Genomic DNA, 16,123 nt, shown 5'->3' with positions numbered 1-16,123 from the left:
TTGTGTCCTCTGCTCCACTCATTAATGTATCCTCACAGTAAACCTGTCACTGCTACATGCATAAGGGAAAGCTCAGCTTTATTTTTTTTTCCTCCTACGTGTGAAGGAAGATATTAGAAAAAAAAGGATAAATGGATGGATAGAATCACTTTGCAGAAAGTTATCAGTCAGGAGAGGAATAAAAAGATGTACAGTGTCAAGTCTATTTTTATGCTGCAGCACAGTAAAGAAACTCATTGGTATTTGAAGAAAACATGGAACCAGAAGGACATTACTAAAATGTGATATGTCTGTGAGACTGTTAAAAAAAAAAGATAAAACTGAAACTGGTCATTGAAGCTGCCAGACGTCTGAAGATGTTGCTGGCAATTCTGGATAAATACTGGTTGTGTTGTCTATGTGACATCAATCCCCTTTGTTGTGGACTTACAGCTGGACTTATAGGATACATTTATTTTCTTCTTCGAAGAAAGCATCAGGCCTGCCTATGATCTCACTAGATTGTTTAAGAATTTGTTACTCTGGAACAAAACTAGCGCATTTGATCTCTGTTACGACTGGCTCAAAGTCATGGCAAAATGGGAGGCACAAAGATGGACAACAAGACACCTGCAAGACAGCCCATAAGGCCCAGGGCTGTAACAATCTCAAATTCAAAAGGCATGTTTGGCATAAGAACAACACAGCACATTACCAGATGAACATCACACCCAGAGCAGTAAAAGTGTGGCAACAGCATCATGCTGTATGTGTTGCCTTTTCACAAATGGAAGGACACTTTTTTTTTTACAAGTTGGATGAAATTATGAAGAACTCTAAATAGGAATCAGATTTTATTGCAGACACTTAGTTTAGTTTCACGCTAGAAGATTGAAGATGAAGAGTAGCTTTTCTTGTGTTTGGAGCCTCTTATTGAGCTAAATGCTAGTTTTGTATCAATAAAAGAAGCAGTTTTGGCATGACCGACCCAGAGTTCACAACTACATTGGACAGAAAAATCTTTGGATTCAGCTGAATGAAGTTATGGAAAGGAGCCGTCCTAACAATCTGATAGAGCTGGAGAGACTGTTGCAGCTCCCACAAGGCTTTGTGTAAGAATGCTGTCAGATCAAAATAAGGCGGAATACAAAAAGGAAATGAGAAGTTTGCACATAGTTTCAATTGAAGCATGTACAATTATGCAACAAGGTTATTGGACCACTCTTGTTGAAGTAATAACATTCACTGTGCTGACATAGTATTATGATTTATTGTAAAGCACCACAACTGCAATGTGTGAAGGACTTAATGTTTCATTTAAAATGAAATTCACTATATGAGGCTGAGAGAGGAAAGGACAAATCTGACATAATAATGCATTCCACTAAAATGAGACTGTACGTGTTGTTTATGCAGTCGGTAATATTTTACCAATGCCACAAAATGCCTCATTTCAGAGTATCAGAAAGTCAATTTAAATAGCAGTTGAGATAAAAACATTCATCAGTGTGGCTGCCAATGAGAGGGGGCCCACGCAAGGGCACCGCACGAAAAATATAAGCTGACTCCTGGTTGAACAGATATTGGCTGATCAGACAGCTGAATTGCTCTGAATGATGCGACAGACCCCTCACAAGCAAAATCACCCACTCAATTCCAAAGCCCTCTTAAGCCCCCGAGGAGCTCAGGATGTACTTCACACACGATTACGCACAAAAACAAGATGGCATCCAAGCGTGCAACCTGTCATTTTTCCCTCTCGCTTAACCACATCTGGTAGAGAATGGTAGCCTTGTGTTATTGTATGAACATTTTTATAAATTTTTAAAGAGCAAATAAAGGATGCGGAGAAATGAGTTGAATATGAAGTTGTCTTTTGCAAAAGAAAAAATGTTTATTAAAAATTGCTTTCTTGATATAAGCAAGAAATACTAATAAAAAACATATTTTATCAGATCTACTACATATTAACAAACTTTAAAAAACTGCAGGTTATGATGGCAACATTTTCAAAAATTAGGTCAGAAATACGTTTGTTACATCTTAAAATTTGAGGACACAGGATTTGAAGACGCCTGGGTTTTATAGTATGTTTAATTATCCTAATAGTACATTGGGGTTAGTAATTTTGGTTCTTATAACCCTCATTGAGCAACTTATTTATTTATTTTTGTTGCAGTTAATTCGCTCTAATTGTTTCAAAGGCATTTTAATAAGCAGCCAAATCCTTACAAACGCCTTTCCACGGATTCCCCATTTGACTAAGGCTTCATCGGAAGCCTAACACTCGACGCACAATTTGCGGTCTCAATTTGTTTGTATTTGTACACACCTTTTATATACTGCACAAACCAACTGGGAGACAATCCTTCCAACAACTCACACAACACCTCACACAGAGCTCTATTGAAATATTTTGATCTGGGCCTGGTGTTGAGAAATTTTTGTCACGTTTTCCAATCAACAAGAGCAGATTTTGGCACTTTTGATGAAGTATGTTGGAGCATTGAGACATCAGAATGCTTTTGTCTAAACCAGTTTGCTGTGTTTCTGGCTGTATGCTCATGCATTGCAGGAGGTGAATCTTGTTCAAGTGAATTTTGTTCAAGGATTGCACTGTATACTCACTTCTTGAAAAAAGATCCACCACATCATGCTTTTACAAAGCTATGAAGTCATAATCGTTGGTCATCAGTCTTTATTCAATGGACTTTTGGGGTTTATAGTTTTTAAGCATAAATGTATTTTTATTACTGAAAATTGCTAATGGTGTCAGTAACTTATTAATGGGATGCATACTTTTTGAGACTTTTGATTTTCTCATAAGAATCATTCTAAGCTTATTGAAGGTAGATGTTCAAAGTCTATTTGATCTTGAAACAAATTAGAAATATATTCATTTTACATTGATGTCACTTATATAATGACAAAAGCATCGAATCACTTTGATTTAAAGGCGATGTTTAACACATTTCTTTTCACCTTAAAGCAAAATGAAAACGTATAAAAATGTCACTGAGTTTGGATTCAGAACATTTTTAAAAAGCTGTTATTTTTATTACATTAGAATGTGAAACATTTTGATGTACCAATTATGGAAATTGACATCATTTTTGGGGACCCTGGAGGATTGCAGACTACGATTAATATTTACAGTGCTGATGAGCATTGCTATGTTTAGATAAACGCTTACATTAAAGTATATGTCACCAGCTGTTAAGCACGGAGGTGGATTATTCATGCTTTAGACGTGCACGACATGTGAGAGATGGAAGAATGGAATAAAGGTGAAGATGAATATGTCAAATTTCTTAGAATCTGTCAGCACTAAAAGCCTTTTGGATGAAAAAGAAAAGAATGAAATCCTTCAAACAAGAACAGAATAACTATGAGCGCCCAACGAATAGCATTCACATGCTGTCATACTTGCCAGCAGGGGTGTTGACGAGTCTGACGGCTGACTTACAACTCAATGTGACAACAACACATGTCTTGGAAGCTTTTGCATTTTATTTTGAATTTGTAAAATAATAAAAGGAAGAAGAAAAAAAAAGAATCCAGGAAGTAATCTTGCATTTCTTTTTTTTTTACTTTATGTTCTTTGAAAACCAGATCAGTTGTGTTGTGACTGATGTAAGACTTTCAGTAAACTGTTTACATGTCGCATATTCCTTTAACGGAGGGGGATTTGGACTGCATTCCTCAGACTCAGACAGAAAAACACTGCTTCTCTGTGTTTAGGCTGCTTTAAGTGTGGGAAATTGGTGTCTTGTGGTAGAAATGTCTGAGGGTGTCTTTAATTTATTGTGACCAAGCAAAAATGCGCTAATATATAATTGCACAAATTCTTCTTGTGAGCTTTATAAGCAGCACCCTGTTTCTCATCTTATGAGCAAAAAAGCCAAAACATCTGGCTGAGCCTTCCAAATGCATTCTGTCCTCCATCTACATTAACATAGTTTATAATTGTAAAGCTGAACGGAAAGTATTCTAAAACACTTCCAAAAAAGTGTGGCATTGGGCTTCTCTTAAACACTTACCCCATGTGTCAATATAATTAGAGATACAAAACATTATGGTTTGACTCTGGTTATATGTTTTGGATTACTGTCTCACGAAAAGGTCTCTTATGGACTTCCTGTCAGAAATCCTCTGTATTCAACATCCTTTATCGTCCATCAACTGTGATCAGCGTCTCTGTCTGGCCCATACCTTGATGCTGCCACCACCTTGCTTCACAGAATGTTAGATGGTTTGTTCTGAGTGACGTCTAGTGAAATATTCTCACCTTGCAAAGGATTTTGTTCAAGCTGTTCAATTTTAGTTTCATCTGACCAGACCACTAAATGGCAACAATTATATCATAGCAGCTGTTTACTCAGTATCTGCTAAGTTGTAATAATATGGGACGTTTTGCATAAAATGAAACCAGCTATAATACCAGATTTTGGCATCACCAAAATTCTCTGGAAATATAATAATGGAAGCTTGTGATGCATTAACACAAAAATTAGGAAATGCTTTTGTGGAAGTAAACTATTTGAAAGGATTTTCAATAATGGCCTCCTTTTTTTTTTTTTTTCTCATGAGTTCCAAATTTGGGATGAGACTGATAGTCGTCCTGTCGATAGATCTCTGCAGCTTCTCTAGAGCCGTAAGACTGCATTATTGCTTTTATATCCTGATCCGTCAGTGTAGGTGGATGGCAACGTCTTGGTAATTTTTAGATTATGACTAGTTCTCCATGAGACGCTCAAAAACTCATATTGTTTTGTAACATAGCCCTTCTTTAAGCTTTTCCACAGCTGCGTGTCCCTTTGCCTCCATGATGCTTTGTTTACGGAACAGCCAGATTAATACTGTGATAAAATGACTTGCAGGTGGACTTTGTGTGTTATATACTGTGTCGGCTCTCACCACAACAAGCTTGTACACAAATCTGTGTTTATACTTGAGCAGACCGGCTCAGACTTTAATTATGAAACTCACTTGACTCTACTTCCTAACATCCGTCCTTCATTTTCCTTCCAACCAGAGAAATTCCTGGGTCACCAAGTCAACAGCTACGGCCAGCTCCTCTCCATCACCTTCACCTCTGAAACCTCTGAGCTGCTCCCTGACCGCGTCACACTGCTGCTCCAAGGATCTGGAACAGCCCTGTCAGCAGACCTTTCCTACCAGCCACTGCCAGATGTCGACCCCAGCCTCACCCCACGGCGCTCCTTCAGTGTCAGGTAGGAGCAGGCAGGCGTCAGGCTGTCAGTTTGCAGCTGTGTGCACACGTTGTTTATAGCTACTGCTGTTTTCAATGTATTTATTTATTTTTTTTTTTCTCAGGGAAACACACAATGCATAGCCCGGATGTAAGGATGTTTGTTTGTCCTCCGTGTCTGTGTAGCTCCCCCTCTGTCTGAGTTGTTCTCTGCAACATTATATTTAGCGCCCGCAGAACACTGGCCTTTTAGGACAAACATGTTAGGATTAGTATTCACCCACATTGACATTGCTGTCACAATCCCAGCTGAATGCCAGGGTGAAAATGTGGTAATGAGTCGGCTCCTTCATCTGCTGGCTGTCATGTAGACCTGCCAGGTAAAGAGCTGCAGCACATATCCATTTATACATGTTATGCCTTTAGCGGAGGCATTGAAAGTCCAAGGACAATACAGAAAGAGAGCTACAGTCACACCAGACTAATAATTGGAAAGGAGATACGGTTCATGATAAATAAAAGTTGTACATTTCAACTGAAAGGTGTTAATTAAAGAGTCTTCAGAGTATATGAGGTTGGGTCATGCAGCGAGACAATGTTCTAAAGCAAACCACCGAGGCCACCTTTGAATGAGTCAAAATGTTTTTGTTTTTGTTTTTTTATATTCAAAATTAGAACTTAAAACTAATCGAGAAATTGAAAGAAAAATCAACAATTATAAAGATAAGATATTTACATAGCACATCAATGTTACTGTTTTTTTTTTTTTTGCATATTTTATTATATACATAAAACTATTCCACGTTGCTTTTACTCATGTTACCTTACACTAGCGACCTTCCTCCTTGTTGGTAAACATATTATAAATGTGTCATGAGAGGGGATTCATTAAAAAGGGTGTGATTAGCTAGTTGTTGCAGCTCTTTCCGGTATCTCTGTAGGATTTGACTTGGTTTATTTATCTTTTGGTTTTTAATTCAGTAGTTTGGATTTTGAATTAAACATTTTATCTGTATTTTTATGTGTCTAAGTTAAAACGTCTCTGACCCAGAGCAACAGTTTGCTTTTAACAGTTGCAGCTTCACATAACTGAGTGGTTTCACTCACTCTCTTACTGCATAATGCATAAAGTATCCTCCTACGTTTAGACAGGCACTTGGTTCTGCAGGCATCAGATCGTATTTTGCAAAATAAAAAAAATGAAAAAAGTACATGTCTATATATAAATTCAGAGGGAATTTATAAACATGTTGTGTTCAGTCAGTCTGAGGCAAACATTTGGGATCTTAATGAATTCCGACCTGCCAAATATGAAGGCACAGGACTTGTGTGAATGCTCCAATAATCACAGGGTGGATGTTGTGATTAAGACAATCCAACAATCAAAATCAAGCACATTTGTCATGATGCAGAAAAAGAGAGTATTTTCTTTTTTCACGTCTTCCTGTTGCAGTACTACATTTGTGATTGGGAACAACATATGTGGTCTCTTTTTCTGACTAATATTCCCTGCCCTAATTACATGGAGCATTTTATAGAATATTAAAATGAAGAAGTTATAAAACTACCTGCCTTCCTATATGTATATTTTTTTCTTATATCACTATCCATGTCATTTTCAGTTTTCTAGTTGTAATAAAGAGTGTCTCCATATTTACAAATAACAATAATGGTTAATACAATATTGTATTTGGAAGTTATTAAAAAAAAAAGTTTTTAAAATTCTTTGGAACAGATGTCTGGTTCCAGGTTATTAAATTTAGGCTGAGTCTCCAGGATGCTAAAGTGCCTAATTCCTGCCTCTGAGTCTGCTGTACTGCCCGTTCACTGCGAAGCCTGTGTGACATAAAATTCATCATCTGTGCCAGCATACTAAGCTCCTCTAGGACTCTCTGAGGATGTTCATGTGCTGCTAAGATTTTTGTGTCCGAACCGTGCACTCTGACTGCAGTAATGCTCCCAGAAAAATGGCCAAGAACATTTAAGGAGTGAAATGTGGATGTGTCTGTATTACGATCTGCTGCTTCTATTCTTCAGATGAATCTGGAGTTCCCTACTTAGGTGGAGACTGATTGAAATACGACAGATTTAATCCAAAGCCATTGGGTGCCTGGTAAAAAACTGAAGCTGAAACAGTTGAGAAAGGACGAGTTAAACCCTTGGTTTGTGATGACTTAACTCGTCTCTTAACTCTTAACTCGTGACAAAAGTTTGTAGACTTTTGAAATCCTTGTCGTTTATCATGATACAAATAAAAACACAATAAAGCAAAATCCAAATCCTGAAGAGAATTAGAAACTTCACCCAGTCTCCAAAGTTTTTCCACTCTTATATGATAGAGGAATGAAAATTGTATTATCTGGGTACATACCTTGCTAAAAATAGTTATATCAGATTTTTAAAATATTGTAAAAAACCTTTCTTATGGAAAAGTTAGTTATGCTTTTACATAACTAATTAGTCAACATTTGTAAGGAACTGGCCTCAGATGTTTATTTTTCTCTCAAATAAGTTCAGTCCTCCATTGACCTTCGTGCGTGAGTGTGGACTTGTGAATTGGTTACTTTCTTTGCTGAACATTTTTATTTTATTGGCTCCTTCATCTCACATCAGACTTCCTGCCGCTCTCCTCGCGCTGTCTTTCTATCTAACAAGACTCCCTGTTGGCCCCTCTCGGGATAAAGTGGTCAGCGCGGAGGCAGAAGCGGCTGGCACACCAAGGCGTAGCGGTGCTGAAGAGGTGAGCCCGGTGTGACAGCCTGTGGGGGATAGGCAGGCTAATCAGTCGCAGAGAGATCTCGTTAGGCTTGTCGACCTCGACGAGTGGCTGCAGGTGGTCGGGTCCCCCACAATGAGCCTCTTCCAAAAACAGGCTCAAGTTATTCGCTCTATTTTTGTTTCTTTTTCCTCCACTCGGCTGGGAGATCCGCCGCCCAATAATCCTTCTCATCCCACTCTGCTCCCCCTTTACTCTGTTTGTTGCAACTTGTCTCCTATTCTCCCTATGTTTTGTCTTAATTGTCGTCCTCAGCAGCCTTGGACCAACTTAACCTTCCATGCATCATTTTACTCCCTAAGCGAGGTTTTCATTTTCTTTGTTTGTTTAGGTTTTATTTGAAACAAAGCAAATTGTCTAATAGAACTGAAGAGTCCACATGGATAGTGCCCTTGTTATGCAGCGGTGTAATATTTTCTTTGTGCCTGACAGACGACGTTTCAGTCTCCTGGATAGAAACAGTCCTTTATAGCCCCCTAATACCTCTGGGATCCCTCTTCTGAAGTCTCTGTAATAATGGACAGCTACCTGTTGGCTGCTGGAAAACACACTAGAAAACAAACATGTTAAAGTGTGTGAAATTTGAGGAAAAGTTACCAAACCTCCCAGCGTGATGAGTATGTAGTTTTTGTTTCGTGAGGAAAAGCTGCGCTGTGTTCAGTGGGCAATGGTTACAGCAGGTAGAAGGAAGCCGGACAGAATCTTGAACAAGGAAACGACTGATTGATGAATGTTGCAACGCGGAAACCTGCTGTTTCAGCTCGAGGGTCGTAATGAAGGCTGCACGGTGTAGAGAATCCCACGGTGATTGTTGGCAGTTCAGACAGGAGCCTTGCACCGACGAAGGTGTTTGTAGTTGTTAAAAACAGAACTTGACAGGAGAATTGTCAGCCTGGTTGAAATAGTTTTTTTTTTCTTTTGGTAAAGGTAAAAATGTCCAGTTCAGCTGCCATTATGTGGTGGAGAAGAGATGCAGAGAGACTTGTACCAGTACCAGCATGGAGAAAAGGACCATAAGCCAGACCTGTGTTAGATATTTCAGGAGGTATTTGCAATTTATAAACTGTATATTTTTTATGCTTTTTACCTTTTTGTTTCACATTTTAACAACAATTGTTGACATAACGTATTTGGAAGTGCATAATTAGGAGAAAAATAATGCATTTCTTCATATTTGTTTTACAAAAACATATTGCAGATAACTTCTGGCTTGTCTTCTGGTAAAAGCTGTTCGTGCCCAGCTTGTCAGTGTAAGTGAATGATCATCTCTTGATAAGTTTTAAGAAGAGGTAAGAAGAGGTAATCTCTTCTTGCTCAAAGCCTTTCAATGAACCTCAGCTTTAATCAGCTAAAGTTCATTGGATATTTAAAAGTGGCTTGTTGCCCAGATGCATCTGACGCATTTCTGTTTTTTGTCAACACATTTGAAAACCATTAACATTTTTCCAACTACTTTCTTACGATGCACAACTTTGTGTTGGTTAAGTTCCAAAAGAATACATGAAAGTCTTTAGTTGTATCAAAATGTGTCACAACTTTTGCATGGCACAATTGATAGTTCATAATCATTTATTCATAACCAGTTCAGATAAATTAGTCATATGAAATCACTCATTCCATTGATGAGAAATACTGTTTTGTGAATCCCAAATGCTGTGAAACAGTGAATGTACACAGTGGAAAGCAGAATTGACATACAGTTAATGTTACTAATTCTTCTTCATATTGCACATTTGTCACCATGTTTTAATTTTTTAGCAATATTCTGCTACTAACAGGTTTGCGGTTCTAATATTAATTATCCTTGATCATTTTTTAACACAACGTTCTTTACACTGATAGATTTGCACCTATGTGGCATTACAATTCACCAGAGTATGTCTCTTGATTTATCTGCTGTTTGGTTGGTGTGTGTAATTATATGGTATTCAGAAGCAGTGGGAAAACAGTGAAAGACCTCAAACCTAAAAAGACATACAGTTTCTTCGGCCATCAGAGGACCCAGTTTCTCAAGGGGATCCCGGTTAGACTTTGTCACTTCCAATATTTCCTAGCCTCACTGTGGTGTCTTTGCACCAGTAATGACTGCTCCCTTTCTTCCCAGAGCCCTGGCGAAAAGAACATACTGCCTCTCCCTCTGAAATGCACCCAATGCGTCAAGACAGCATCCATTAAACTTTTCCCAAGAAAGTTGCTGCTCATCTTCACATGCAGCTTTTCGTTTACCACCACGATGATGCATAGTTTTGTTGTATTTTGCTAATTTCTCTTTTTTTTTGCCCCGTGTCATGCACAGGTTTGTTTATTTATTTGAGTTTTTTTTTTTTTTTTTTTTTTTTTTACATTTTTGATTCCCTGAAATCAGATGGAGAACAGGCATTAAAATTAATCATGTTTTGAAAATGGAAATATGTGTTTCTGAGTGTTTTGATAAAAAGCATGAGGAGGGAGGCATAAATAAACATGAGTTTGAGCACACACACACCCATACACGCGCACACACTCCTCATCTCTCTCCTGACTGGCAGCATCTGCATTCATGGATGGTAAATGTGATAACCTGTAAAGTGGCTTTGTGTTCCCACCTGATGCAGAGATCATTTTAGAATCGGATGGCTGAGGAATATATGAATGCTCAGAGATTCATGTGAGGGGAATTGATGAGAGGTGGAGGTGAATGTTGTTTTTTAAAACGTAGTATCCACTCATCTCTCTCATGTTCTCTGTTCATTTTTTTCTTCACTTGAATTGAGTGGGTGTGGGAGTTTTATTGCCTTTCTGGTAGCAATGTACGAGTGTACATTCGCAGCATGTAAATATACGTCGGTGCCTGAAGCAGCTGGAAAAAATAAACCTATTCTTTACAAACTGCTTTATTAAGTCGGTACTAATCAGCTCTTTGCTGGTGTAGATGCCAAAGGGCTTCCAGGAAATTACATTTATAGATGTCTATGAGAACTGCAAGGCTCTTTGCAGCAGGAATCAGAGTTCATGAAGCAGAGACGGAACTTGGTTCATTGTGGCTCGTTTATTTTTGGAAAATCTACAAATTTGATTAAGGATTATGTTTAGCAATATTAACAAAACATCAACTTCTTGCTTAACAAAGGGGGTTGGGGGAGTAATTTTGTCCAAGGTGAGTGGACATAGTAAAAGTTATGGGAAGACTACAAGCCAGCATTAAAAAGCACATTTGTTTTTGATGTAGTAACTATGAACTATGAAAATGTTGCTTTTGGCGTCGGGAGCACTGCTTTTACAAGAGAATATTAAACATTGTGTTTACTGTATCATAATGTCATAGAAAGTATCAAAAATATTCATGTTACTGGGCTGATCATAAAAATTTCTTAGATAAGATGCATTTCAGTCAAATCTAGGAAATCCTAAATGTGTATTTCTTAGGAAAAGGATAACATGCTGGCAATAAAAGTTAGTGCTTTTTTGCTTTCTATATCACTGATGGATCACATTATCTATCACATATTAATAGATTATAAAATGCAAATGTATACACATAACCTTTTGGTAAATGAATCAGTACAGAGTAAATCACTTTTATTTTCGTGCTACATTAAATTATTGTGGTACACTTTCTCAGTAAGTTGCAACAGTAACATACCGTACCTCAATACCTGTAAATGGACGCCTCTGAATTATTTCTACATGTGATAATCTGCAACTTTAAAGCCAAAGATAATCTTAAATATGCCCATTATGGATAATGTTCTTATTTGACACCTAAGGCTGTGGTACAGTTACAGCTGCAATTCACGTTTCAGTGTGAGGATAGAATACAAAGCAAAAAAAAATGCAACCGATCGACTTTATGAAGACAAATGATGTTAATTAAACAGCCAAAAGGATGAAAATTATGCAGTTCATTACTTCAGATTTAACCATGTATTCAGTTTTATCCTAGTGATCATTATTTATGTGGCATGTTGCAGCAAATGCGTGGTGCATAACTATGAATTACAACTGGCTGTTGGCGGGTGTTACTGGAAATACAAAAACACGCAACACAAATTTAGATATAGCAAATGAGAGAGTGAAGATTTTTATTTTTTTTTTACATTTTGCCTCATGTTTCAATTGTTATTTTAAAAGCAATCTTCAATGCAAATGAAATGGAGTCCTTTCTTTGCTAACAATGTCTTCACACCAGTGGCATATTTATGCAAATATGAAGGTGTTTTTACTCTACACCAGCGACATGTTTATGTTTTGGATGTTATAGTTTCTCACTTGCATCTCAGTCTGACACATCATCCTCCGGATGCTACTAAGGGGGTTTCAGTGTCTGCTTCCATCTTTGCTTTTATTTATTTTTGCTTATGATCCTCTGTAGAACTGCCTCAATTACTGTTTGGCTCTCTGCGCTCGCCTCGCCACTGATTAAAAGGGACAGTGACACTCCATAGGGGAAAGCATCATCGGGAGTTTGTTCACTTTCATGCACACTCTGCTTATCACTGCCTGACCAGCTCCATTACCGTGGCTTTGAGGCCCAGTTTGTAATTGCCTCTTTTTATTAATGTCCTTCCACGTCAGGGCAGGGAACGACGACTGGCCGCATCAAGAGACTGTGGACAGCCGAACACACACACACACACACACACACAGGCACGCCCACTGTAAATACAAGTGATGAGAACGAGTCCATGCACAAAATAAGTCATTTTGAAAATGAAGTGGTGTTTGGCTGAGAACAATTGACCTAATGAAACAGAGGCCATTTAAAACCAACATAAAATTCTTGGCTGATACAGAGTTAAGTTTTAACTCTTGACTTCACTTGCACGGTCCGTGTTTTTGATTTAAGTCTGCTTTTATTTCATGAAGTTTGTGTTTTGCAGCAAATACAGTGTTATAGCATTATACATCCACAGGACTCATAGTTGTAAAAGTTACAATGACAGTGGTTTTAAAAAAGCATGTAAAACAAGCTATTTTGCATAAGTCTTTTGATTACACATGAATTCTTTCTGTTACCACTTAAATATTTAACATGGAAATCTGTTTTTCATTTTATGTCGCTCAAATGTCTGTGATTTAATCGCAAGAGCTTTCAAGTGTATAAATTTACACCATATGTATGTCTAAATCACACATTCTGCTTTATTTAAATATGCTACATTAAAAAAATGATATCTGCAGTGCACACTTACAGTTCTGTTTCTGCTTGTTGCTTACTCTGAAAGGTGGATAACAAGTTACATTTACATGAGTAACTTTATAGAAAAATTTTAGGAGTAGTTTTATTGCTGTTGAGTAATATTTTTACAAACTATTGTGGCTCTTAGTTTAGTAAACTTTCTCCATATGCTACCCACTGTAAGTAGTTTTGCTGAATGAATCCAGAAATGCCGATGACATTTTTCCAAGCAACTGTACTCTTTCCCACACTCAGTGTTATCTATTGTTGATCTAGTTACCACTGTTCAACATCTGGCTGCCATATGACGTTCACAACATAAGACAAAAAATCAAACTATTTCATAATGCAATCTCCTTGTGGGAAAGCAACAATAGTCTAATTACTTTTTTCTTACAATTGTATTCCCTTACTTTACTCAACACTTGAAACTAATAAAGGGTTTACAGAAACTAGTAACACAATACTAACAATCTCTGGTTATGCTGTTTTTAAGGTATCCTCAGATTTTATAATGAATAGCTTAAAATATACAGGCTTGCTTTCTTAGAACTATGGAAAATAAATGAGAGTTGTTTTTTTTTTTTTTTACGTTCTGAGATCAGCTCTGAGGAGCTGACACAGCACCTGTCATCGAGATGGAACTGATGCAAGACTCGGAGTAAAACAGGCAGATGTCAGCTGTGCTGAAGGGCTTTGCAAAAAATCTTTCAGCATATGGCAAAGCTCAGTGATCAAGACCCTGAATATATGTTGAAGTCAGCACATTTACATTTTTTTTCTGGTGCTCCCTGTACATCTGCTAGTTGTGCTTTATATAGTACATAGCAGAAACAATGAAAATCGCATAGATAGCTGAGAGTTTTCTGTCTGTGTCGTTGTGGAAAGCAATAAATGACACTTCAAATGACAATGCAAATTACCTCTGTGTGCTACGATTGCACTGCTACTGTGCATCCATTCAGGTGTTTAATCACAGCTTGTGCATGTGTTGTACAAATTTACAGTAACTGATGTCACCTGTCTGCTCATTTCACAGGCTCCATGAATATGAGGCGAGTTTCAGGCCTCATCTGTCTGCCTTTGAGTTCCAGCGCCTCCTTCACAACCTGACGGCTCTTAAAATCAGCAATGCTGGGGGACACAACTGTAAGTGGGCATTTCTGTTTGTGAGTGCCATAAGATCACTGTATTAGACACAATACCTTAATCAGTTATAGCTGAAACCAGATATGTTACATTTACTAAATAAAAAAATACACTTTTTTTGGGTTGTTGTCACCATCCAAAGTTAAATAAGACCAAATGTATTTTAGGTCAATTAGAATGACCCAAATTATTATTTCCTAACTGCTAGAATACATGTCACTAATTTTGTTTTTATTTTTGTTGTATTTTTTTTTTTACTTTCTTTGAATTCAGCAGTTCAACACACATTTATTTAGTATCAGGAATAATTACCTTTGGGTCCAAAGCCTGAAATAAAAACATAACACAAATGGGAAAAACTGGAACTCATTCATGAAGTAAAATGTATTCTAAATGTTTGATTCACCAAATTAATCACTGTCAGTTGAACAGACTTGTCGTGTTTTTTCTGCAATGAATATCAAATATTCTATAAATTATGTTGCAAAAGTTTCTATTAATGTGTCACTTCTACATCGCTTTGCTTTCACTCTCCTGTCCAGTTCACCACTAACCAACTCACCAGGTTTTAAGTCTGGTTGAGTTTTCTGATTAGTCCATGATTTCAAAGTCACAAACAATTCTCAGTTTTTTTCCCAAGGTGCATCTGGTATAACTTGAACTTATATTTGGTGACAAACAACAGAGGGAACCAAATGCAAAAGCCGATATGGTTCAGGGTGCCTGTTCTCGTCACCAATACTGGATCCAGCAAACCATCATAAACTATTATGCTTCCTCCTCCATGTTTGTCACTGTGTCAATTATTTAGCCATCTTTACAGAGAACAAAAATTTGGCTAGCTGAATCAAAATTTGTAATTTTGAGATGAGTCCATCACAACAATCAATGTTAATCTTTTTTTTTTTTTTTGCCCCTGATATCTTAGCTATGAATTTCTTGCTGCAGCTTGAAGCAGTTGCCACAACTGAAGTGTGCCTGAAGCTGTATTTCTTTAATTCTCCTCAGTTGTTGATGCACAGACGTTTTTCTTCGTAGACTATTGTGGCTTTCTGTCTGATACCGGATATCCTGTCAAAACTTTCTCCCAGTTTCTACTTGCCTTTTGATTCTGAAGGTAGACTGCACTCACAGACACCTTCACCTTCTTCTAAATTTCTCTACAGAAAAGACCTACATGTTTAGTTTTTGTGGTGCTTTATCTTTCTTCCACTTCTCTCTCGCGGCACACTACACCACTTTATGCCGACGATTCTTCTCGCAAGTAAAGTGTGTTTCAAAACTTTTTCAATGCAGGCACAAGTAATTAAGAAAACCTGTTGGAATTGGTGTGGCATCAGGAAGGGCTACTTTGAATAGAGCAAAAACGACACATGCAAACACCAGTAAAAGTTTCTACATTTGTCTCTTGTCATCTATAAAAAAAAAAGACATGGTAGAGGAAGGTGAATACTCGCTGAATATGTCAACAAACTGACTGTGATTGTGTCACTTCTGCATAGAAAAGTTCTGTTTGGAAAAAGAAATGTACCACAAATAAAATAGGCAACACCGAAGGGAGCTTCCTTGACATTGTCACAGTGCTCAGAGAGCAGCTTGGCTTTGAAATGCCTGCCTTTCCAGAAAAGCTAGAAATGTATTACCCGCTCCTTTATCACATGTTCTTGACATCCACCTTTTTTTTTTTTTTTTTTTCCTCGACGTGACGCAACTTTCTGATAGTGTGCTGTAATGAACAAGCAGGATCTGAGAGGCACTATGACGGATTAGAGCAGCAAGAAGAAAAGAACAGCTGGCCCAAACTACCAGCTCGCTAACATTTTCTTGCACCATTTTAATTAGTTGTTCC

At 37.6% G+C, this 16,123-nt stretch overlaps 1 protein-coding gene across 1 annotated transcript in view; it reads left to right on the top strand.

Annotated features, from left to right (window-relative positions):
• The window catches only part of lamc3 (laminin, gamma 3), a 115,518-nt gene that overhangs the window by 61,823 nt on the left and 37,572 nt on the right, over positions 1-16,123 (top strand). Inside the window, exons 10-11 of the mRNA XM_055052666.1 lie at positions 5,015-5,213; positions 14,165-14,274. Of these exons, the coding sequence (XP_054908641.1) occupies positions 5,015-5,213; positions 14,165-14,274 (309 nt within the window). The remainder of the gene's footprint in view (positions 1-5,014; positions 5,214-14,164; positions 14,275-16,123) is intronic.

Source organism: Poeciliopsis prolifica, unplaced genomic scaffold (genome assembly GCF_027474105.1).
Source record: "Poeciliopsis prolifica strain line A6 unplaced genomic scaffold, Auburn_PproV2 SCAFFOLD035, whole genome shotgun sequence".
Taxonomy (NCBI): Eukaryota; Metazoa; Chordata; class Actinopteri; order Cyprinodontiformes; family Poeciliidae; genus Poeciliopsis; species Poeciliopsis prolifica.
This window is presented reverse-complemented; position numbering and strand designations above follow the sequence as displayed.